This window comes from Erpetoichthys calabaricus, chromosome 5 (genome assembly GCF_900747795.2).
Source record: "Erpetoichthys calabaricus chromosome 5, fErpCal1.3, whole genome shotgun sequence".
Classification (NCBI taxonomy): domain Eukaryota; kingdom Metazoa; phylum Chordata; class Cladistia; order Polypteriformes; family Polypteridae; genus Erpetoichthys; species Erpetoichthys calabaricus.
In genome coordinates this window covers 5,810,902-5,834,089 of record NC_041398.2, presented here as the reverse complement: position 1 = coordinate 5,834,089, position 23,188 = coordinate 5,810,902, and the positions used below count along the sequence as shown (strand labels likewise).

The 23,188-nt window shown below is 42.3% G+C and overlaps 2 protein-coding genes across 12 annotated transcripts in view; one reads left to right on the top strand and one right to left on the bottom strand.

The window, feature by feature from the left end:
* Window positions 1–23,188, bottom strand: part of LOC114652512 (tripartite motif-containing protein 16-like) — a 979,029-nt gene that overhangs the window by 656,034 nt on the left and 299,807 nt on the right. The window lies entirely within an intron of this gene.
* Window positions 1–23,188, top strand: part of LOC114641503 (tripartite motif-containing protein 16-like) — a 1,283,323-nt gene that overhangs the window by 1,116,958 nt on the left and 143,177 nt on the right. For 5 of the 11 annotated variants that reach the window (XR_007934966.1, XR_007934959.1, XR_007934962.1 and 2 more), the window contains one exon: window positions 20,724–21,359. Coding sequence is in view for 2 of the 11 variants with exons in the window: in XM_051927841.1 (XP_051783801.1) it covers window positions 20,724–21,265 (542 nt within the window). In the remaining 9 variants the exon portion in view is untranslated. Of the gene's footprint in view, window positions 1–19,396; window positions 19,463–20,723; window positions 21,360–23,188 lie in introns of all 11 variants that reach the window. The other 6 variants (XR_007934967.1, XR_007934961.1, XR_007934964.1 and 3 more) reach the window with 5 other exon arrangements.

The window sequence follows — 23,188 nt, the reverse complement described above, 5'->3', positions numbered from 1 at the left end:
CTTTTTAATGTTTTTATGGTTTCTTCCTCCACTTCACATTGGTGGACAGGGGTCAGCATGGGCACTCTGACCAGTCTGGGTTTTCTGACTCCTTTCTCTCATGGCCAGCTGTAGGTTTTCATCAGTTTGTGTTACAGTAGCTCTTCTGTGGGATCAGACCAGACGGGTTAGTCCTCAGTCACCACACACTTTCAACTGTGGGACCTTACATAGACAGGTGTGTGCCTTTCCAAATCAGGTCCAATCAACTGAGTTTACCACAGATGGACTCCAATGAAGCTGCAGAAACATCTCAAGGATGATCAGGGGAAATAGGAGGCATCTGAGCTCAATTTCGAGCTTCACGGAAAAAGCTGTGAACTTTTTTCACCTGTCATTATGGGGTGTTGTGTTTAGAATTCTGAGGAAAAAAATGAATTTTATCCATTTTGGAATAAGGCTGTAACATAACAAAATGTGGAAAAAGTGATGCGCTGTGAATACTTTCTGGATGCACTGTAGCTTTCAATCCCCAACACTTAAAAGCGAACCACATGGCGTCAGGCACTTCCTAAAATTTAAAGCCGCTAAGCATGTCACGATCTTCCTCACTGCTGGCATTCCCACGCGTACGAGACCCACTTTGTCTCACCTTCCGCACCTTTGCTTGATCTTGTGGTCTTGAAGAAGTCTGAGCACGATCTATGTTCTGCTGTAACTTTATTTATTATCGTTAGGGCATACAAAGAAGCATTGTCATATAAACCTAAATGCTAATCTCACATATATCTGTGTCTCATATAAAAGCCTGCAAACGCACCCAGCAGTGCTGTTCATTCTTGGCGCTCGTCTGCGCACTCGTCTGTCAGGGCTAAGCTGCTACTAACATCACGGACATCGATGTGCAGTGAAAGGTCTGTAACCTTCAATAATCAGCTCTGAACCTCTATATACAGTGGCTCAGACTAGGCAGATATCAGAATGCGTTTTATTTTAACGTTATTGCCCAAAGTATTACTGAGCCCTAATAAATCTAAATGCCATTAAGTGCTTATATGTTTGATGTGCCAGCCTAAGAGCCTCCCCAGTACTGCCTTCTGTCAGTGAGGGGCTCAGCACCGGCGTTCACAAAACAAGATCTGCCTGTGAAATGGCTGGCAGGCCAAATGGTGTCCTTTTAAAGTTACCTCAGGTCTACACTTTACATAACTAATAGCACTAAAACTAATATAGCATACTGATCCCTAATCAAAATTCTCAACATTATCCTTAATAAAAGTAAAAGTGTCTTTGTGTCTGTGTATCCGAGTGTCAATTCAGTTCCTATGTATCTCTCATTCCAACAGATGGCACAACACAAACATTTGTAGTAATAAAATGAATTGTATTTGTCACTCCAGCAAATGGTACATCACAAATACTAACACTGCTTTTATGAACCCAGCACCAAAGGGTGTGTAACAGAGACATTTGTGTTAAATTTTTCATTCCAACAGATGTCACATCTCAAACATTAACATGGCTTTTACAAATCCCATACTAAATTGTATATAACAGAGACATACACATTGTATTTGTCATTCCAACATTCTATACATTCTATTATTACAAATGTTTGTAATGTGCCATCTGTTGGAATGGAAAATATAATGCACTTTATTAATACACGAATTACATTCCAATAGGTGGTGCACTGCAGATGATAACGTGAGGTCCATGCTGATCACTTATATTTCATTCCAGCTTATTAAATGCCACATTTCTATACTTTATCTTTATTTCTTGAGTGACTGAAGCAAATATTACGGCAACGGAAGTTGGAAATTGCTGCTTTCTTGCCCAGGGTGTTATCAATGCTGAGAGGTTGCACTTGAATAATAATAATAATTCTTTATATTTTTATTGTGATTTTCTCACTGCTCAAAGCTCTTCTACATAGTGAGTGGGGAGCCACTTCAACCACCACTAATGTGCAGCATCCACCTGATTATGTGACGGCAGACATTTTTGTGCCAGTATGCTCACCACACATGAGCTATTAGATGGTGAAGTGGTGAGAGAAACACTAAGCTAATGAGAGACAGGGGACAATTAGGGGGACACAATGACAAGGCCTTGGAGGGCAATTTATCAAGGACATCTTCATGGAGGATACAGAGGGATCTTTAATAACCATAGAGAGTCAGGACTTCAGTTTTACGCCTCATCTGAAGGACAGCACCATTTATACAGCACAGTGTCCTCGTCACTGCACTGGGGCATTGGGATCCACATTCAGACCACCGGGTAAGCCCCCTATTGACCTCACCAACACCTCTTCTAGCAGACACCCAAGCTTTTCCTAGATGGTCTCCAATCCAAGTACTGGCCAGACCTGAATATGCTTAGGCTGAGGTAGATGACCTGATCTGAAGTGCATGTGATGTGTCTGCTGGCCACAGAAGAGCAAGGGTGGCAGAAGTAAGACCCCCTTGGCTTGGAACTGGCATAAAACCAAATGTTATATGAGCCTTCATGTCTCAGAGACCTCTGTACATTTGTTAGTGCTGGTGACAGCGAGTCCCAGTGTGGGACACTGAGAAGTGACAGGCAGGAGGGGTCACTCTTATGTACTTAAGTCTGTCTGTCTGTCAGTCTGTCTGGTGTTCCATCTGTTGCTTCTGTTTAAAAGCAGTTTTCATATTTCTACAATCCTTGTGTTTATTAATGAATCCTATGATTCTGTTTCTTAGACTGAGTGGTCTTCAGTTACCTTAAGAGAGTCTAGCAAGTGGGGTCTTTACTGAATAATCTGATAAATTACTGGCATGGACAAAGAAAAAAACAAAAATTCATTATTTCAAGTGGATTTACATCAGTCATTCGATTCTAATCACCAACAACATTCACACAACTTTGATCAGCAGGAGACAAGAACTTATTATGGGATGGACAACTAAAGAGGACTAATATGGAGTCTGATGTGATGTGAATGACACTTTAGCAGACCCCCTGTGACAGGTCATCTCTTCTCTCACTTTGTGGTCTTCACTCTCTGAGCTCCTGTCTCACATTAACTGTTCATCCTCAGTGTCTCCTCAGATGTTCTCTCTGTGAGCTCTCAGCTTTCTCTATAAATCTCCTCCTCCTCCTCCTCCTCCTCACTGAGCACAGACAAACTTTCACTTGCATGTCTTCACAAGTCACTTCCTTGTTTGTCTGACTGATTCTCTCTGCCTGCCTCACCTCAGACTGACGATGGCTGAAGCCCAGCTGTTTGTATCACAGGACGAGTTCATCTGCTCGGTGTGTCTGGACACCCTGACTGACCCCGTCACCATCCCCTGTGGTCACAATTTCTGTCTGAAGTGCCTCACAGACTGCTGGGATTACAGCCAAGAGTTCTTTTGTCCTCAGTGCAGAGAAAACTTCAGCACAAGGCCTGCTCTGAGAAGAAATAATCTGCTGAATGAAGTTATCAAGAAATTAAAGAAGACGACACTCATTTCTCCTCTATCTCAGAATTATGCCGGCCCTGAAGATGTGGAGTGTGACTTCTGTTCTGGGAGGAAGTTCAGAGCGGTGAAGTCCTGTCTAACCTGCATGGCCTCCTACTGTCAGACTCACCTACAGCCTCAGTATGAAGTAGTGACCCTGAAGCACCACAAGCTGGTTGATCCTGAAAGAAATCTGAAGGAGAAACTCTGTGAGAAACATCAGAAAAGTCTTGAGATGTTTTGCAGAACTGATGAGACGTGTATCTGCATGATGTGTGGAGTGACTGAACATAACGGTCATAAAATGGTCGAGCTGGAGACGGAAAGAGAAGAAAAAGAGGTGAGTGGAGTTTAGTGTTTAATGGATGTTCAATAAAAAAGGAGTTAAGTGATATGTAAATGTAGTTTGGCAGAGAAATCTAGTCCTTCATGTTGAGGAGTCTCAGTTTGCTTGTGTTGGACAGCAGGGTGCTGGAGCCTATCGTAGTGAGACTGGGTGGAAAACATGAAACAGTCCAGGATGAGATACACAGTGTGATCCATGGACAGTCGAGTGAGCTGAGCGCTCTCATTAAACTGAGTGGAGGGTCTTTGTGTTCTGATCACTTGTGTCTCGAGTACCTCAGGCCTCTCTAAGAGACAAGTTGCACTCACATGTCACTAGAACTGACCCATTTTAGATTTTCTTTACACCTTTCAGTCCACACGATGTGATTCTTCTGATCACTCAATCCCAGTAGATGAATAACCGCTACCCTTGAATTCTGTCCTGATTATTACACAATAAAGACTCTGGACAGGCTGCTTCTTCTCTGTTTGGAATTTAAACATTCTGTGTTAATAAATAGTCAGGAATAACACTGATGACCTGTCTGTGTGTCATGTTTAATAAGGTTTATAAGGTTAACCAGTTAATATTTGGATAAGTAAACTCCACCATTACTGTCCTATCCCCTGTAAACTTACATTATTCATATTATTAAAAATGTGCAAATGTTGAATTGTCCTCATCGCTGTAGACTCAGATCACTGGGGACACATTGACAGTTAAAATACAGTCAAACACTTTACAAATCACAAAAGGTACACACACACGTAAAAATAAAGATTAGTGTAAAAACACAATTAACAAATCAACTTCAACTGAGTAACACAAATGGATTAAACAGGACACGTCCATTAATATCATCATTGAGACATGGCCAGCTAACAAAAGAGGAGAGGAAATCAGAAACTCCAATCATCAGAATCCCTGGAGAAAATAAACCTCTGGAGGGTCGATGGCCATTTATATGACATAAAGTCAGAGACAGTGACACGTCTGAAGACCTCAGCCTACTGGCCCTCCACCTCCTGGTGGTCCTTCTACCGTACACGTCTGTGCTGGGCAGGCTAATCAGTCCTTTAACTCTTCAATTCCAAGGCTCCCGATACCTCAGGTGTCTCAGTCATGGGCTACTAAACAGCTTGGCAGTGGAGAAGTGGAAGAGCAGAATACTGAAATGAGAAAAAAAACAGAATAAAGAAGGTTTAGTAAGAGTTCATGATGATTATATTACGTAACACTTTTATACAAATGACTAACAGAGATGTAATAAGCACAGTTAACAGTCAGCCCTGCCAGCTATGCCAGGTTAAAGTGGTGAGTCCTCAGCCTGAGAGTCAAGTGGCATCTCTTATGAGTAGGTAAATTTCAACCTCCCTCTGTTGTTTTATTAATCCTTGGACTCTTCAGAAGACTGAAATCACGAGATCTTAATGTGCACTTGGTGTGAATGTGCAGATAAGTTCAGATACGTACAGTAAATGGGGCCTCAGCCATTTAAAGCTGGATATGCCTGTTTGACACTCTTATCTGTATTTGGTGGTCTGTAGCCCAATCCTAATGTCAGGTCTGTACCCCTGATGAACTTTAGTCAAACCCTATGCACCCTCACTGTAGGTTCATATTTGAAACAGTCAGTTATTTAAGTCTGTCATTAATTTAATTGTAGACCACCAACACACACTGTCATTTCTAAATCTTAGGTATCCATTTCTGTTCTGCTCATCCTCACCCCTCGGCCTTAGGCAGGTTTCATCTCACACTCACATCATATTTTATGTGTTCCTCCATATAACTGACATTCATTTGTTTTCTGTTTGATTGCCTCACATATTTAGATCTCCTATTTAAAATGTATTGCCAATTTATTTTTGATTTATCTCCTGTAGATTAGACATTTTAAAGTTACCTTTTACACTTTTATTATTCTCACGGCCTGTTCCACTACATGGACTTTTAAGCCTGACCCTTTGTAAATACACTCATGTTATTTTTGTTCACTTTCACTCTTGTGTAACTTACTATTATGATTCTAATCTTTAAATTTATTACTCTTATGTTTTTTGTTTTCCAGTCCTCTAGTTTGATTCTATTCTCAGGTTTTCCTCCTGTGCTGCTTTAGTGTCAGTTAAAATTACGAGGTGAGCCCTCCTGTCACCGTTCATTTCTCATCACTCATTAAGTTTTTCTCTTTTATTTGCTTTTCTGTCTCTTTTTTCTTTAGTTCTTGTTTCGCTTTTTCCATTTTCTACGTTACGTGGTGTTTTGTTGGTTGTGATGTTTACTTCTTTTGTACAGGAGTTTAGTTTTCATCACCTCTTATTTCTTTATTTATTCTATTTAATTTTCTTAGAAAACTGGGCTCATTGCCATGAAGAAAGATTTTTTATGCCCTTGATACGTGTTTGCTGTGGTTTTTGAATTGTTTGATATTTGAAGTCTTTTGACTTAATAAAAATGTTTCTTCCCCACTGATGTAGACATGAAGTGAGTGAACTGATCTGCCCAATCTGACTCACCGATACCCGCAGGTCTCCATTTGTCACACCTTCATCACTGTTCTTCATCACAGACTCACATCTTCTTATTATTTCTGATTTCTTTTTTTCTTCTACAGTTTTATTTCAGCTTCTTGTCTAACTGATTATATGCCCAGATGCTCACTCCTCTAAATAATGTAAGATTTATTATGTCTCTCTCATTCATTGGCTCATTCATCACTGTATTGATGTTATTTTACTATTTCATATTTACATATCAGACCCCTGTGACCCTGTGTTCGGATTCAGCGGGTTGGATAATGGATGGATGGATATTTACATATATATATTTACATTGTGGCACACGGCTGGGGGTGGCACCCAGCGGGGACGCCCAGGAAGACAGGAGGAGGGCTCATGCCTCCCCCAGACCACAAGGGGGCGACCAACCTGGTTCCTTTGGGGGCCACGGGTGCAGGGCTTGGAAGCCCAATCCTGTAGGGGCCCGTGGTCTCTGCCAGGGGGTGCCCCCATGCCTGAAGGACCTGGAACCCCAACACTTCTGCCACACCAGGAAGTGCTGGGGGGAAGAAGACTGGGAACACCCGGAGGGCTTCCGGGAACACAGCCGGCACTTCCGCCACACAGGGGAGTGTCTAGGGAGTGTCGGGGATCACCTGGAGCCCTTCGGGTACTTATAAAAGGGGCCGCCTCCCTGCAAAGGAGGACTGGAGTTGGATGAGGAGTGGATGAAGTTTGGTGGCAGGAGAGAGGAGGCGGCCTGACGAGCAGGCAGAGAGAGTGAAAGAGGCCTGGACTTTGGGGGAGTTTGGTGCTTGAGGCACTGGGTTGTGCACTATTGGACTCGGTAAATATTGTAAATAAACGTGTGGTGGACTGTACAATGGTGTCCGTGTGTCTGTGTCCGGGCAGCTTATCACAACATATATGTACTATTCTGAGTTTGATTTTTTGTTCATATTATGTTTATGTAGTCAGTCAGTCATTTTCCAACCTGCTATATCCTAACACAGTGTCACGGGGGTCTGCTGGAGCCAATCCCAGCCAGCACAGGGCGCAAGGCAGGAACAAATCCCTGGGTAGGGTGCCAGCCCACCGCAGATTATATTAATGTATTTCTCTTTAAAGTATATGATTTGTTTTTTGTATTAGTATATATTTTTTACTTTTTTGACATTTCTATTAATATCCAGCCCAGCTTATCCCTTAGTCTTATTAATATCACTGCCTTTTTCTGATTATGAGTTTGTAAACTTCGACTTCTTAAGCTCCTTGTTAAAAGTCCATGACTGACCTCCTTGTTTGTCTTCCCAAAACATCAGTGGATCCCATGCCAGGGGTGTAGCAGCAATCAGATGTTAAAATCCCCCTGATGCCCCTTAGCCCTGTGCCCCTCCATCTTAAACCCAATGTGAGCCTCATGTTAAACTCTCTGATCTCTCCAGTCCTCCCAGGAGTGTCTTGTGTCACAGACAGCACTTCTGATAAGACCACCGGGTGTCTTCTACTTCTAATCTTAGCTCCTCCATTTTCACTCTTTTCTTACACAATTGCCAGCCTTCTCTTACTTTTGTCACTTACTGTGATGTTGACAATGACAACTGGATCTGTGCCCTTCTGTAAAATGGCCAAGCCACATGCCCCCAAGGCATAAAGCAGCCCACTGAGTGCGACTCGTTTCCTCTTCTTCATGTTTGAACTCTGAGTTAGTTAACTTTCACTTATGTTATTATTTATTTCTCTGATCTCCAGTTCTAATGTTTTCTTTAAGTATTTCTATTTGTGACTCCTTTGATTTCTTGTCAGATTTCTCTGAGCTCATTAAACTCCTCTTCAGATTTCACTTTTTCCTGAACTTCTCAGACTCACTTGTGTCTTCTCGGCCTCAGTTATCTCACTTGACTCCATAAAATGACCAAACACTTGACAAAGTTCTCACAAGTCTCAACTCCACAATGGCCTTGTTGGTCCTACAATTGCAGTCCTTAGCCATCCGAGGTCTCCTGGGTTTGCAGGTTTCTTCAGTTTTTATGTGTGAAGCTTTGATATCCTGGTTGTCGATGTGATGTCCTCTCAGTCTCAAGGACTGACTTGTACACCAGTGAGCCTTCAGACTGTCTCCTTTATTTGTAGCTCTCTTCAAGCCCAAACTCCATCTTGAATTGAAGTGTTAAATTAAACCTTTATTTGAATGTTTGTGTGATATTCATATTTGTTTCATTAAATCTCTGAGTGTCACCTACTGTGTCAATATGAAGACAAGTGTGACAGAAACTGTAAATTGTGTCATGGAATGTGAAATAAATGTGTTGTACAAATTTAATCACTCAAAATGACACCATGAGCTCAGAAAGAGGAAGAGAATTCTGATAAGACCCCCATGTGTCCTCTTGTGTGTCCAAACAGAAACAGCTGGGGGCGACACTGAGGGAAATTAGAAGGAGACTTGAAGAGAAAGAGAAGAAACTGAGGGAGACGAAGAGGACAGTGGAGGAGATGAAGGTGAGTGGAATTAAGACGACACTTCATATCAAAGAGAGGAAAAAAACTAAAAGGGTTGTGAGAGTTTGTGGTGATGACGTGTGAGGACAGGGAGATGGAGAAGGAGAGAAGATGGTTTATTGTGTCCTTCATGGTATTTCACTGCTGACAGCATTTCATGTTTTAGTCATTAGGAATTCAGACTACGAGACCCTCATGTCCTCAGGTTTCTCATTCCTCCACTAAAGGTGACTTCACTCCCCTAACAATAACTCATAATGAAGGTTGGCACTGATGTTCTGAGTTGGATCAGTCGACACAACATTCCCTAATGGACTTTCTCTGTTCATTCTGATATGTCACAGCTTTATTGGACTCCATTAGTGAAGGTGTTAGGCTTCTGGACTGAGTGACGATAACGCGCACCTCCACCTGTTTTTTTTTAGCATTCATATTTTATGACAAAGGACAATAAGGTGGTGCAGTGGTCACTTATGTTGCCTTCCAGACCACCATTCATTTTCCATGTGGAGTTCACCACTCCAGTTCTTCTCCCACATCCTCCACGTCATTCTGGTTTATTGGCAGAGATGTAAATTGCTCCATTATGATTTCTGGTGTGGATTTTCTTTGTTACCTGGCCACACATTTGACTGCCATACATCTGACTGTCTAGAGTTGCTTCCTGTTTTATGTCCAATTCTTCCAGGATACATTTATCTATTTATTTTTCTACGTTAACATTATTCAAAGTTATTGTCTGTTTTTACCTGCATTTTTATTACTCTTTAATTTAATATTGTTTTTTGTATCAGGTGGTGATTGGGTGGCATTCGGTTCCCTAATAGTAACAGGGTAGAAACTGTTATTCAGTCTATTATTCTTTGTTTTGATGCTCTTCTATCTTTTGCCTGATGGCAACAGTTGGAACATGTCATTAGCGGGGTATGAGGAGTCTTTTAAGTTGTTTTCTGCTTTCCTGAGGCAGCAAGAGCTGTGCAGTTCATCCAGAGAGGGTAAAGAACAGCTGATGATCTCCTGGGCCGTCTTTACGATCCACTGAAGTGTTTTCCTCTGTGCTGTTGTGCAGCTGGAAAACCACACAGAGAGGCAGTAGCACAGGATACTCTCGATAGAGCAGCGATAGAAGGACACCAGCAGTTTTTGGAGGATGTTATTTCTCCCGAGGACTCTCAGCAAATAAAGTCTCTGCTGAGCCTTCTTCACCAGCTCAGCTGTGTTCACACCTCAGGACAGGTGTTCCATGATGTGGACTTACTCATAGGAAGGGGAAGTCTGACACCCTCTCCACACAGTCCCCTCCAATGTAGAGTGGTTTGATGTCCGTTTTCTTTTTCCTGAAGTCCACAACGAGCTCTTGGTCTCACTTGTGTTCAGGAGCAGGTTGTTGTCAGTACACCATGCTGTCAACCACTCCACGTCATCCCTGTAGGCGGATTCATCCTCCCCAGCGATGAGCCCCACCACAGTGGTGTCATGTGCAAATTTGACGTTGGTGTTGCTGTGGTGGGCGAGGGTGCAATCATGTGTGTACAGTGTGAAGAGCAGTGGGCTCAGCACACAGCCCCGAGGAGAGCCAGAACTGATGCTGATGGGTGAGGAGGTGTGAGGGCCCACCCTGAACCCTTTGTGTATTTCTTGTTTTATTATTGAATTCCTGCACAATAGTGACACATGAAATCCACCATCTAAACCTACACTGACCGCTCACTAACACTCCTCTTCTTGATCTTTGTTGCTCAGTCTTTTCCTAATAATTTCTTTCATTAATTTATTTGTGATTTATATTAAACTTACGTTAGTGCCCATCCAGTTGAAATATAACCCATCCCAACTTTTTCTGAAACCAAGATTTTCAGATGTATCAAGCTTTCTAATCTGTTTAACCCCATGTGTACTGGTGGGTGTGGCATAGGTTGAAATCCTGAGATGACCACTTTGTCAGTTCTGCTTCTTAGCTTTGCACCCAACTCTTTGCTTTGCAGACCTGGCAGTCTGATCTCCATATTTCAATTGTACAATGACAACTAGACAAGCTTGATAATGATATTTTAGATCCTTCACTGCTCTGGCCAGGAGCATATCCAGCTATCCACAAAGGTTTTCTATCTGAGTACCCAGAAGGCAACACAGCATGTGAGACTCTCTGTATCTACAGCAAAGCTTCATCTCAATTCCCATAATACCTGAGTCCCTGATTTTGACTACTTTTAGGGCTCGTCATCCCTGCCTACTGTCTCAAAGATATCAGAGTCAGTGTGCAGCTCTACAAGGTCCAGAAAATAGCTGAACACCTCCAGATTTGGGGTTGGTGATCCAGGACAGTGTGTACCTCATACCCTACACTCATATCTGACTGTGACCCACCTGCACACTAACTTTCACCCAAATGACACTCAGGTGAGCCATACAAATAAAAGTCACAATGGCAGTTATTAGTAATAATGAAAAGTTAAATAAAGGAAATAGAAATGCAGCAACCTGGAATATAAAGACTCACAACTCTGAGGATTACAATTGAATACTGTAATTAATTTACAACACATCAGCTTTTCTCCACAATACCAATTCTTCTTCTTCTGTTTACTTCTCAACTCTCAATCCCAGGATGACCAGGAGAGGCTCTTTTAAAGACACCTCAGTAACAGTCCTGACAATGACTCTCATAGATCATGCAGAACCCCTTATTAAGACAGCACATTCCATACGGTTTTTCAGGTGCCTTATGTTATCCAGAATTCCAAGGATCTGCTACGGCCATTATCCTAATTCAAATTATCCATCATTACATCAGAATACCAACAAAAGTATCTTAGGACTGTTTTTTTTAATTAGGTGACTCAATTTTATATTTTCTCCTATCCATCCAGATCTCTGTGGAAAGAGTGATGGAGGAACATGAGAAGAACTTCACTGCTGTCATACGGTGTATTGAGGAAGCCCACAAGAAATTGACTGAGAAGATCAGAGAACAAGAAAAGAGGGAAATGGAGAAGGCTGAAGGAGTCATGGAGCGACTGGAGAAGGAGATCGAGGAGCTGAAGAGGAGAGAAGCTGAGCTGAAGGAGCTTTCAGAGACCAAGGACCATCTCCACTTCCTACAGGTGAGAGTGACACTTCATAGGGAGTCTGGTCAGACTGGGGTGTGTAGGACCTGAGAACATTTAGAGTCAAATTTAAAGGATCTGAGGAGTTTTTACAAATGGCAAGAACAGGGCATTCAGCCCAATTTCACATTTATCTAATATTTCCACAATTTATGCAAAACTCTCAAAGTTCCTGCCTTTATCTACGGCCTCCAAACAACATCTTATGGCCACCTGACAACCTCCCACCTTACTTTTACTGCACTGATCAATGTAACTCTTTTATGACCTTTTTAAATATGAACATTGGAAATATCCACCAGCAGTTGACTTCTCTTGTAAACTCTGTACATGGAACTTTTTATGATCCCCCTTCTTCTTCTCTTCTCACTATTTTTAAATTCCCAACTGTGGTTGAAATATCTGATATTATTAGAAATTCCAAGCCATCTACCTGTCAGCTGGCTCCAGTTCCTACTGATTTCTCTTTCCTTTCTAATAACTAACATCATACATTCTTCACTTATGTCTGGTCTTGTTCCTTTATCCCTTAAAACGCCTGTGAAAACTCCAATTGTCAAGAAATCTGGTGTGGATCTCTACCATCTAAATAATTATCAAACAATCTCAAATTTACATTTCCTTTAAAAAAACACTTGAAATACTGTTTCTGTGCAGGTTGACTCTCACCTTACTGACAATCATTTGTTTGAACAATTTCAGTGTGGCTTTCGTCCATTTCACAGTACAGAGACAGCCCTGGTTAAAATCACCAATGACCTGCTGATGGCAGCTGACTCGGGGCTGTTGACCGCACTTGTGCTCCTTGATCTGAGCCTTGCCTTTGATCAAAATCTCATGATATTGTCCTTCAGAGATGAAAATCGATTGGAATTATTGGCACTCTACATGCCTGGTTCAAATCTTATCTCTCAGGTCATACACAGTTTGTACAACTAAAAAATTTCAGATCCCAAGTTTGCCCAGTTGTTAGTGGTGTTCCCCAGAGCTCTGTCTTGGGCCCACTTCTATTTATTATTTATCTTCTGCCTCTTGGTCGTATCTTTAGGAAATTTGATATTCACTTTCACTGTTATGCTGATGACTCCCAGCTCTATCTGTCTACTAAGCCTGATTACACTCTTCCACCTTCTTACCTCTCTGACTGTCTTCAGGTAGTTAAATCATGGCTGTCTGCTAATTTTATTAAATCAAATAGTGATAAAACAAAGGTTCTTCTGGTAGGAACTAAATCTGTTTGGACAAATGTGATAATACTTCATTGACTATTGATAATTCTCTAAACTCTTCCTACTCCCTTAAACTTTGAGGTGTATATTAATATTTTAACTCGGTCAGCATATTTCCATCTCAGCTGTTTACTCCCATCTCTTTCAGCAACCAGCACTGCTATTCTTGTTCATGCTCTGGTCACATCTCATATTGATTATTGTAAGTCTGTCCTCTCTGGTCTTACTCACAAACTCCTTTACAACTTCAGTTGGTTCAGAATGCTGCAGCTCGTATTATTACCAGAACACCTTCCATTGAACACATCACTCCAGTCCTTCAGCAGCTTCAATGTGTCCCTATTAAATATCACATTGATTTTAAGATTCTGCTAATAATTTACAAGACCCTCCATAATCTGGCACCTCCTTATCTTCCTGATCTTCTTCACATCTGCATTCCTTCCCATATCCTTAGATCTTCTTCCTCTATTTATCTTATTATACCTCCTGCTCAGCTGACTACCATCAGGTTTAGGGATTTTGGCCGAGTGGCCCCTCGCCTCTGGAACTCTCTGCACAAGATATTTGTAATATCGACTCTCATCCTATCTTTAAATCTCACCTTAAAACACATCTTTTTAAAAAGTTAAATTTAATTTTATTGCATTTATTCTGGTTTTATTGTTCCGTCAAATTTTATTAATTTTATATTGTGCGTGGTGTTTTGAATGTATTCTCTAAGGTGTCCTTGTGTGCCATGAAAAGTGCCTATAAATAAATAAATTATTATTATTATTATTATTATTATTATTATTATTAGTAGTAGTAGTAGTACTATTTCCTGAGCGGTAGGTAAATCTGCAGTTGTTTGTTTGAAGAAGCAAATTTGTATGAAATGTGCTCTTAATAAGTTTCATTTTAAATGAGACCACCTGACAAAAGGAGACACCAACTCCTTCATATCTTTAAACTCTCCTGTCATGTCACCTCCTCATGTCTCTGTCCTTTAACTGATGACATTCAAGTCCTTCAGCATTTCCTCACAGCTCAAACCCCTCAGTCCAGTCTGGTCTCTCTTCTTCTTCTCAACTTTCTTTTCTGCTGTTTTCTCATTTCTCTAACACACAATATTCCCACAAGTGTGTTCTACAGGGCAGATTACAGAACTGTGATGAGCGCACAAAAGGCCCCCAAGTCTTTCTGACAAGTCACACACTTTCCTCCAGTTATTCCAGATCTTCCCTCACAGCCTCACATTTCAGTTTGTTTAAATGGCAGAAACCCAAATTGACTCATTGTGATTGCTAATGTGGGTCTGACAGTGTAATGAGCTAGCAGACTGTCCAAGTTAGCACACTCTCTCATACCCAGTTTTTCCAGGATTCATTTATGTGAAAGGTCTCACCCAGCACAGGAAGAGCTCTTCACACATCATTTCTGTGCCCAGACAGACCAAACTTATCAAACGTAATTTATTTAGTGCAGACTCACATTAAACAGACCAGCGCCATCTAGTGTACTAAAGTACTAAACACATCCAGTCCAGACCACTGGGTTGTGTATTTATTTCAAAGAAAGTAGGTGGGCACAATGTGTCACTCAACACTGTGTAGTCCAATCCAAATACAGGTGACAGTTGAAGAAGTAGAAGTGAAGGAGAGCCATCTTCACAAACTGACCTTCACTTTGTTTTATGGTTCTATGCACATCTGCTTTTGTTGTTTCCTTCTAGAATTCCTATCTATCTATCTATCTATCTATCTATCTATCTATCTATCTATCTATCTATCTATCTATCTATCTATCTATCTATCTATCTATCTATCTATCTATCTATCTATCTATCTATCTATCTATCTATCTATCTATCTATCTATCTATCTATCTATATAATTAACTTCATCTTAGTACATTAACGAGCCCAATGCCTTGTTTTGTCTGCTAAGTCAGTTCTTCACCTGCCTGCCTGTTGCCACCCTCCCAGTCCACTTATCTACAGTCTTATGACTGACCTCTTATGGACTCCTGCGTGAAACTGTTTTTGAAAGTCTTGTGGTCCACTATAATGAAATATTCTCTTATAAATAAACAATAAATGAATGAAAAGCAATCTATCTAAACCCAAACTCTCTGTTCACCATGCTGATCCTTACTTGAGAGAAGGTCCTTCTTATTAATGTTACTTTTTATTTCTCCTTGTTCCCTCTTCTCTCCTGATGCAGACTTTGTCATCTCGCTGTGTCCTTCCTTCTGACGGAGACTCACTCATCTTCACTGTCACGGCTGAATTTTCTACTGAGGACCTGCTAAAGGAGCTGTCATGTCTGAAAAAGCATCTGGAGAAGATCAGCCATTGGGACATCCTGCCTTTGACTCCATCAGGTACAGCGTCTGCTCATGTTGTGTTCATTGTTAAAGTATATTAGGAGGACCAGAGTGACAATAACAAGGACAGTGAGATACATGAAGAAGGCCTGTCCATTAAGATTTATCCATTTTCTCTATTAGTAAGTTTTTGTAGTGTTGTTTACAATGACGGGATGAGTGATGTCACACTCTCACAGTAAGCAGCTGCTTTTATTCAGAGTTCATGGTATTGTGAAGGACTGCCAGCGTCTTTACCTGGCCAGGACACCCTTAGGATGCAAAGACAGGGGGAGGCAGATAGCACAGGGCTTTATCTCCTCCAGGACACTAGATGGCAGTGAGCCCAGGATCAGATTACCATATGGGGGTCTACAGGGCATGCTGGGTATAGTAGTCTCAGGGAACAACCCTGTTAGGTCCCATGGAGGACACCATGGGGAGGTGTATGACTGGGGAATCCCTACATTATGAGGTTTCCGCCTTACTTGGAAGTGCTGTAAGACCACTTCCGGGGCAGCTAAAATAAAAGGAACTGCCTGCCTCGCATCAGGTGGCCAGAGTCAGGAGGAAGGAGGACAAATCTTGCAAGATGAATGGAGGAGGCAGTGAGAGACAGAGAGAGAGAGTATTGATCTTAGTGTACTTGTGGCTTTGATGGGTGGAAACCCTTATAAATGAACAGTTTCACACAGTAAAAGACCCTTTGCCTTATAACCTGTGTCCATGCCTGTTTATGTTGGGTACTGGTACAATAGTAAGTCCATCTGTTCTGATCATGTCGCACATTTTTGGAGCTCTGTTCACCTGACATGCTCGCTCTTACCTCCCTCTTACTTTGTGCTCCTTTTGCTTTTTGCTCATCAGACATGTTAGGCCTTACAGCCATCAATTTTTTGTGCTTTTGTTTCCTCTGTTTATTGGATATTGCTGCAATCTGTTGGACACTTGATGACTAAGGATGTGATAATGGTTTGAGTCTTCTAATTCTGTGGGTTGATGCTCCCGGACAGAGTGCACCCTTTACCTTATGCCTTGTGACCGTGACCCACCTATTTCTACCTGTCTGGTCTGGAATCTCCTCCTGCGCCACCTTGGGGATGCACACTATCTTTCTAAAGGACACCTGGGTGAGGTCCGCCAATTCTCTACTACAACGCAGGTCAGCCAAGTCCTCCTCCAGTTCAGCGACCCTGACCTCAAGGATTTGGATCAGCTGGCATCTCCTGCAGATGTGGCCTTCATAGACAACTGGCTCTTCCAAAATATCATCTAAAAAATCCAACATCCAACAGGACTTGCATTGCACTGGCCTCATTATTAAAATTTAATTTAGAAAAAGTAAAACTGCCTTAACTTTTTTTTTCTTTTCTTAAAATTAAATGATTTAACTTAAATGGTAACACTAAGAACTGCTAGAGCTCTTTTACACCTTCTGTCCCCTTAAGCTCCTGTACTGTTATCCCTCTCAGCTGCCTGCTGTTTGTCTTTCTAGGAGGTGAACTTTATTTTTCTCTGTCTGTTCTCCTAACTTTGCACTCCTCTTACTTAAAAGCTCTCCATTCACACTGTTTGTATTCCACTGTATTACTGAGCCCTTACACTGTTGCCCACTTAACTGTTCTACCTCTGGACCGCTAAGAACTGTTCAAAATAATATAAAGAAATACATACAACTTTAATACCTTATCTGCCCCTACAGCCCCATGTGCCTGATAGGGGGACTTAATGATGGCCGCTGACCTGCGCACCACTGAACCTTCAACTTTACTGCTTTAAAGTCAGCTGCGGCCTTTATTTCTTTTCTTATAAAATAAGTAATCGCTGTTACGAAGACGCGGTTATTTACTTACAGATGAAAATATCATTTACTGCTGCTTTCTACCCTGCCTCCTCGATGCTAGTTCAAATACAGATAACAAGAAGAAGAACACGTACAAATACAAGAAACTTTGCCAAGCGCACCTCCAACCACCCAGATACTTTTGCTCTTGTGCAGGCGAATAAAAAAGCAAAAAACTCCTTCGAAAGAGAATAAAGCTTTAAACATTTCTGCATGTTTCCTTAGAGGCAACCAAAACCCAAGTTTTTAAGAGCAAAATGTCTTTTTTATTTAATTCTGTGTCTGTAAACTTGTGACCCTCTGGAATTGTGATACAGTCAATAAAAAGTGAAATACTCAGAGGTCTGTGGAAAATGGTGAAAAAAATTACTTCTGCCCTGCAAAGAGTAGACGTCTTAAAAGACAGGCCAAATTTATCGTTTGTTAGTACAAAGTATGTTGTGTCTCTTCAGAAAATCCTTGGGTACCGCTGGTCTGCTTTGAATGAGGCACATGACCTGCAGTGTGAGGGAGCATCAGTTACGACACTACAGTCATGTGACACAATTACCTTAGGGTGACCCTCATTGTTGAGGACCCGAGTGGTTGCACCAAGCCAAGGGGACAACCACATAACACTTGGCTGTGGTAGATAGAAGGTCATTTCCAGAGGGTTGGACTGTGTATCTGCCTTGGGGGAGTTGCCAGCTAGGATCTAAACCTGTTTCATTGTGTGGTGGATGTGGCAACGTGGTGTACCAGTGCATGCCCCCCCAACCTGACCTGATCTGACCTAACCTGGTATAAAATCTGTGGAGGTTGTAAAGTGCTGTACAGATTTGTTTAAAAACACAGTAAGATAAAGCAGTTCTGCACTGATGAACATAAATGGAACCTAACAATGTCTGTCCATGAACAGAACTGCTGAGCTGTGGCCAACTGACAACACAGGAGAGGACAGCAGAAAGTGAGGTGATGAGGGTTAACAGGTCAGACATGTGTGCACCCAACTGCAGTGTCTGGAAGAAAGTCTGAGATCCAATGGTGGATTGGACTGGGCAGGCTGAACTCGGTCAGTTTCTTATCATAATAATAATAATAATAATTCATTACATTTATATAGTGAGGGAAGAATGGAGCGTGAGATCGACAGGCGGATCGGTGCGGCATCTGCAGTAATGCGGGCGCTGCATCGGTCTGTCGTGGTGAAAAAGGAGCTGAGCCGCAAGGCGAAGCTCTCAATTTACCAGTCGATCTATGTTCCTACCCTCACCTATGGTCATGAGCTATGGGTAGTGACCGAAAGAACGAGATCGCGAATACAAGCGGCTGAAATGAGTTTCCTCCGCAGGGTGTCTGGGCTTTCCCTTAAAGATAGGGTGAGAAGCTCAGTCATCCGGGAAGGACTCAGAGTAGAGCCGCTGCTCCTCCACATCGAAAGGAGTCAGATGAGGTGGCTCGGGCATCTGATCAGAATGCCTCCTGGACGCCTCCCTGGTGAGGTGTTCCGGGCACGTCTAACCGGGAGGAGGCCCCGGGGAAGACCCAGGACACGCTGGAGGGACTATGTCTCTCGACTGGCCTGGGAACGCCTTGGGATTCTCCCGGAAGAGCTAGAAGAAGTGGCCAGGGAGAGGGAAGTCTGGGCGTCTCTGCTCGGGCTGCTGCCCCCGCGACCCGACCTCGGATAAGCGGGAGACAATGGATGGATGGATGGATGGATACATTTATATAGCGCTTTTCTCAGTACTCAAAGCGCTATCCACACAGGGAGGAACCGAACCCATAGTCTTCCACAGTCTCCTTACTGCAAAGCAGCAGCACTACCACTGTGCCACCTGTGAGGATATATAGAGCTCTGAGATGTTGGTGTCTAAAGCAGAGGTCAAGTCCACAATCGAGACCCTCATATCTGTCCTGCTGATCAAGTTGTTGGTAAATAAAACTCACTTTATCATCCACACACCGGTGGGCTCAGTACACAAACTTGATCCGCCTGTCTTGTTGTTTTATTCAGCTGCACTGCGTTTGTAATAACTGTCTAAGAATGTAACATTATAAAACACCATCTTAACATTCTCCATTCTTCTCTTTTCTTTGTATTTTCAGGTTGTGAAGCTCCAATCTTCACCCTACAGCCTCTTGAACCTCAGAGCAGAGAGGAGTTTTTACAATGTGAGTCTGTCAATTCATGGAGTTTATCATCATTTCACTTTTAATATCTCAGGCCAGGCTTATGATATGAAAGCATTATGTGAGTGTGGTGGGACTGATGAGCTCAAAGTGACGGGGGTCCTGTGAATGGTGCATTATGGGATATTGAGATTCAGGACAGGGAGGCACCAAAGCAGTCTGTTGGACTTGAGTCTCTGAAGTGTCAAGTGGACTCACAGAAAATAAAAATGAAATCCTGCCGACTACGTCAGGTCCTCCTGTCACTCCAGTCCTACCTCCATTGTTCTTTTTTCATTTCACTTCCTGCTGTTTTCCTTTTCTGTTTTCTCCTTTCTGTTTCTTTTTTATTTCAGTTGTTCCCTTACAGTATTGATAAGAATTATTTATTTACGCAGCACAAGGCACATAATGAAATCAGCTCAGTGTGCTTCACATAAAAACACAATGTCCACTCCCATTAATATCTACATATACAGTGTAAAGGTGAAGACAAAAGGACTGTTTTATAAAAGAATCCCAGCGTTACTGTGAAATAAGTTAAAGCTGACTAAAGTACTTGGCCATTCTGTTCTCCATAGAGCAGACACTTTGTTTTCAATTCATAACTTAACATATTGTAAGAATAAAACTAAATGAAAATAACCGAAGAAAATATTGGAATACCTTAGATATTAAAAGACATCACTGGATGAGAATCGACCCTCTAATGAGAGTCTCAGGGGTCTTCAGTCACTCAGTAAAGTCCTCACTTAGCTGTGATATGTCATTGTGTGCCTCACACTGAACGAGGACAGGAGAAGAAGAGGAAAGGACGAAGGTCACAGCTGAGCAGGTCAAGGTGAAGACTACAAGATCACCTCCAAAGAGCTTCATGTTCCTGTGGCCACAGCAGCTAACATCAAGAAGTTTAAGGTCCATGGGACTGCAGCCAAACTCACTGGATGTCACATCAAATAAAAAAATGAACCCCTTATTGACTAGAAGGACAGTTTAAGAGATGAAGAACAAACCAAGTCAGACATCAGGACAGACTCAGGGTGACCACCATGATCAAAGTACAACAGCTTCAAGTAGCACCATCAATCACTTACTGAATGTAAGGGGGCTTCATGGTAGAAGACCCCACTTCTGAAAGACAGCATTTGAGTCTGGTCAGCGCAGCTCCTGATTGGTTCTTGTTAATTGTCTGTGTTGTGCTCCGCCCCCAGTCCAGTTACACACTCCCAGATCTCCTCACTCGTTTTCTTTTCTCTCCTTTCAGACTTCTGTCCCCTCACACTGGACATCAACACGGCACACAGAGAACTCCGTCTGTCTGAAGGGAACAAGAAGGTGACATTTAAGGGGACAAAAGCCAAATATCCTGATCATCCTGACAGATTTGACTGCTGGTACCAAGTTCTGTGCAGAGAGGCTCTGACTGGGACTCGCTGTTACTGGGAGGTGGAGGGCAGTGGAGACTTCATGAGGATTGGAGTCGCATGTAAAGGACTGAGCAGGAAAGGATGGGGTAATAAGTGCGGCCTTGGATACAACAACAAGTCCTGGTGTTTGCTGTGGTCTGATTCCCAGTACTCTGTGCGTTACAATAACCAACACACTGTAATCAGCGCCCCCTACAGCCCCAGAATAGGTGTGTATCTGGACTGGCCTGCTGGCTCTCTGTCATTTTATAGCGTCTCACACACAATGACCCTCCTGCACAGGTTCAACACCTCCTTCACTGAGCCCCTCTATCCAGGGTTTTGTGTTGATCCTCACTGCGGTGTAACAATCAGCCATCTGACACCATGTGACCACTGACCAGTACCCTCCACTGGTCACTTGATGTCCCCACAAGCGCAGGTCCTCTTTCTGTTTGTAGTTTGGGGTGAAATTAAATTTACAGGATTGATGGGTTGGGGGGCAGCACCTCTGTGATTGAATTTGTGGAGTGCGACTGTCAGGGTCTCCATTATTATTGGGTTTGAGTAGCCAATTAGGTGTGTGTGTCATAATGAGGGGCGACGACACCTCAGACCTACAAATATCAGTCTGACCAGCAGGGGTCACTGTTGATTCACAGCCACATGTCCTTCAGGCTGACACCCCAACAACTACTGAGGCCTCCAAGTGTCACTGAATGTCACCTGTTAAGTAGGACAGGCATGTGGATCTGCTGGATCAGCACAACTGAAAGGCGCTATACAGACTCAGTATGGAGAGCTCTTGAATAGTGACTATATGTAGGAGCAGAGAGTGACAGATGGGACTGGAGTGTTTTCCACTCACCAGACATTTTTTGACCCTCCATTGGTCATTCAAAGGGTCCTTCACTTCAAAATGAATTCACTGTGAATGTCTGAAGATGAGGACTCACCGGTCAGTCAGATGTCAGCCATACTGACAGAGTTTGGTGTTTTAGTTGATGTCACATTAAACTTCAACTGCACCTCCTCCTTGTCCTCAGATTTGTCACTCTTGGTACCCTGAAAGCTCCAACATCTTCAAAAAATCAATTCTTGTTCAGTTGGCACACACTTGATATGGGTGCACATGTGTGGCTTTGCAGTGGACTGGCACCTCGTCTAGGGTTGGCCCACCTTGTCCACAAACCTGAAATTTAAAAGCAGATAAGAAAGACAACGAATGGACAGAAGGGGTCACTGATTGGTCAGTTGCCACACTACTGTCTCTTGTGGCCACTCTAAATATTACACAGCAATTTATACAAAAAGGAAATCTAAAAGATAAAAGCAGAAAGCATTCAGTGAAATCCTGAGCAGTGAAACATGAAAGGAGAGAATGAGAAACAATCAGAGAGTCAGACGAATGGAGACTTTAACAGGAGGACTGAGGGGTGGGACTGAAGTGCAGTGGCGCCCTCTAGTGGACACCCGCCATATTACACACATGGGAAAGGGGGGAGAAAAGAATACAGTGCAGTGTAGAAGAAATAAGAATAAAGTAAAAACACAGGAATAAAACACCTGAAATAAAGAACTTTAAATATTATATCTAAAATGAATTAAGATTTAAATGAATTAAGAGCAAAATAAAGGCAACACGATCACACAGTCACATGACCTTCAGAGCTGACAGCTGAGCTGATTCTTCTGTAGCCAAACTGCCCCCCCTAGTGGCCACTCTCAATATTAAATGAATGGCAAGGCTGAGGGGAGGAAAGATTTGGGTTTGATCAAATGGATATTTAGTGCAGATTTCTGAATATTGTCATTACCTTTAAGGACAGTGCAGCTTTGTTAGGTTATGGAAGATTCTCTATGGGAATAGAACATTTATTTGAATTAATCTTTTTAATAATCGTTATGTATTAACAAAATACAAATCTAATAATTGTTTACATTTTGTATAATAAACTCCCAATGGTGTTTGGTGAATAAACAATAAGGATGACTGACATTTGTCAAATCTGCTCATCTGTGACCTTCTGACTTGTCGACACCTCTGGTCACATCTCCTGTGTTGTCTGATCTGAAGATATAACACTCCGTATTGATGATCCATTTCTTAATAGCACTGGAAAAGGCAGAATATGACAGTGGGGTGAGTAACAAATAAGATGTTGATTTGGATTGAATATTTGATTTGTAAGTCTAGCAGTGAAATTGATCATTTAGACCTGAGAACTGCTCTCCATTCCACATCTGAGTGTCTGCGCTCTGTCAAGTGTCCCGTGTGCCCCTGTGTGTTCGCTGTGTGCCCTCGTATGCCAACTCCAGCTTG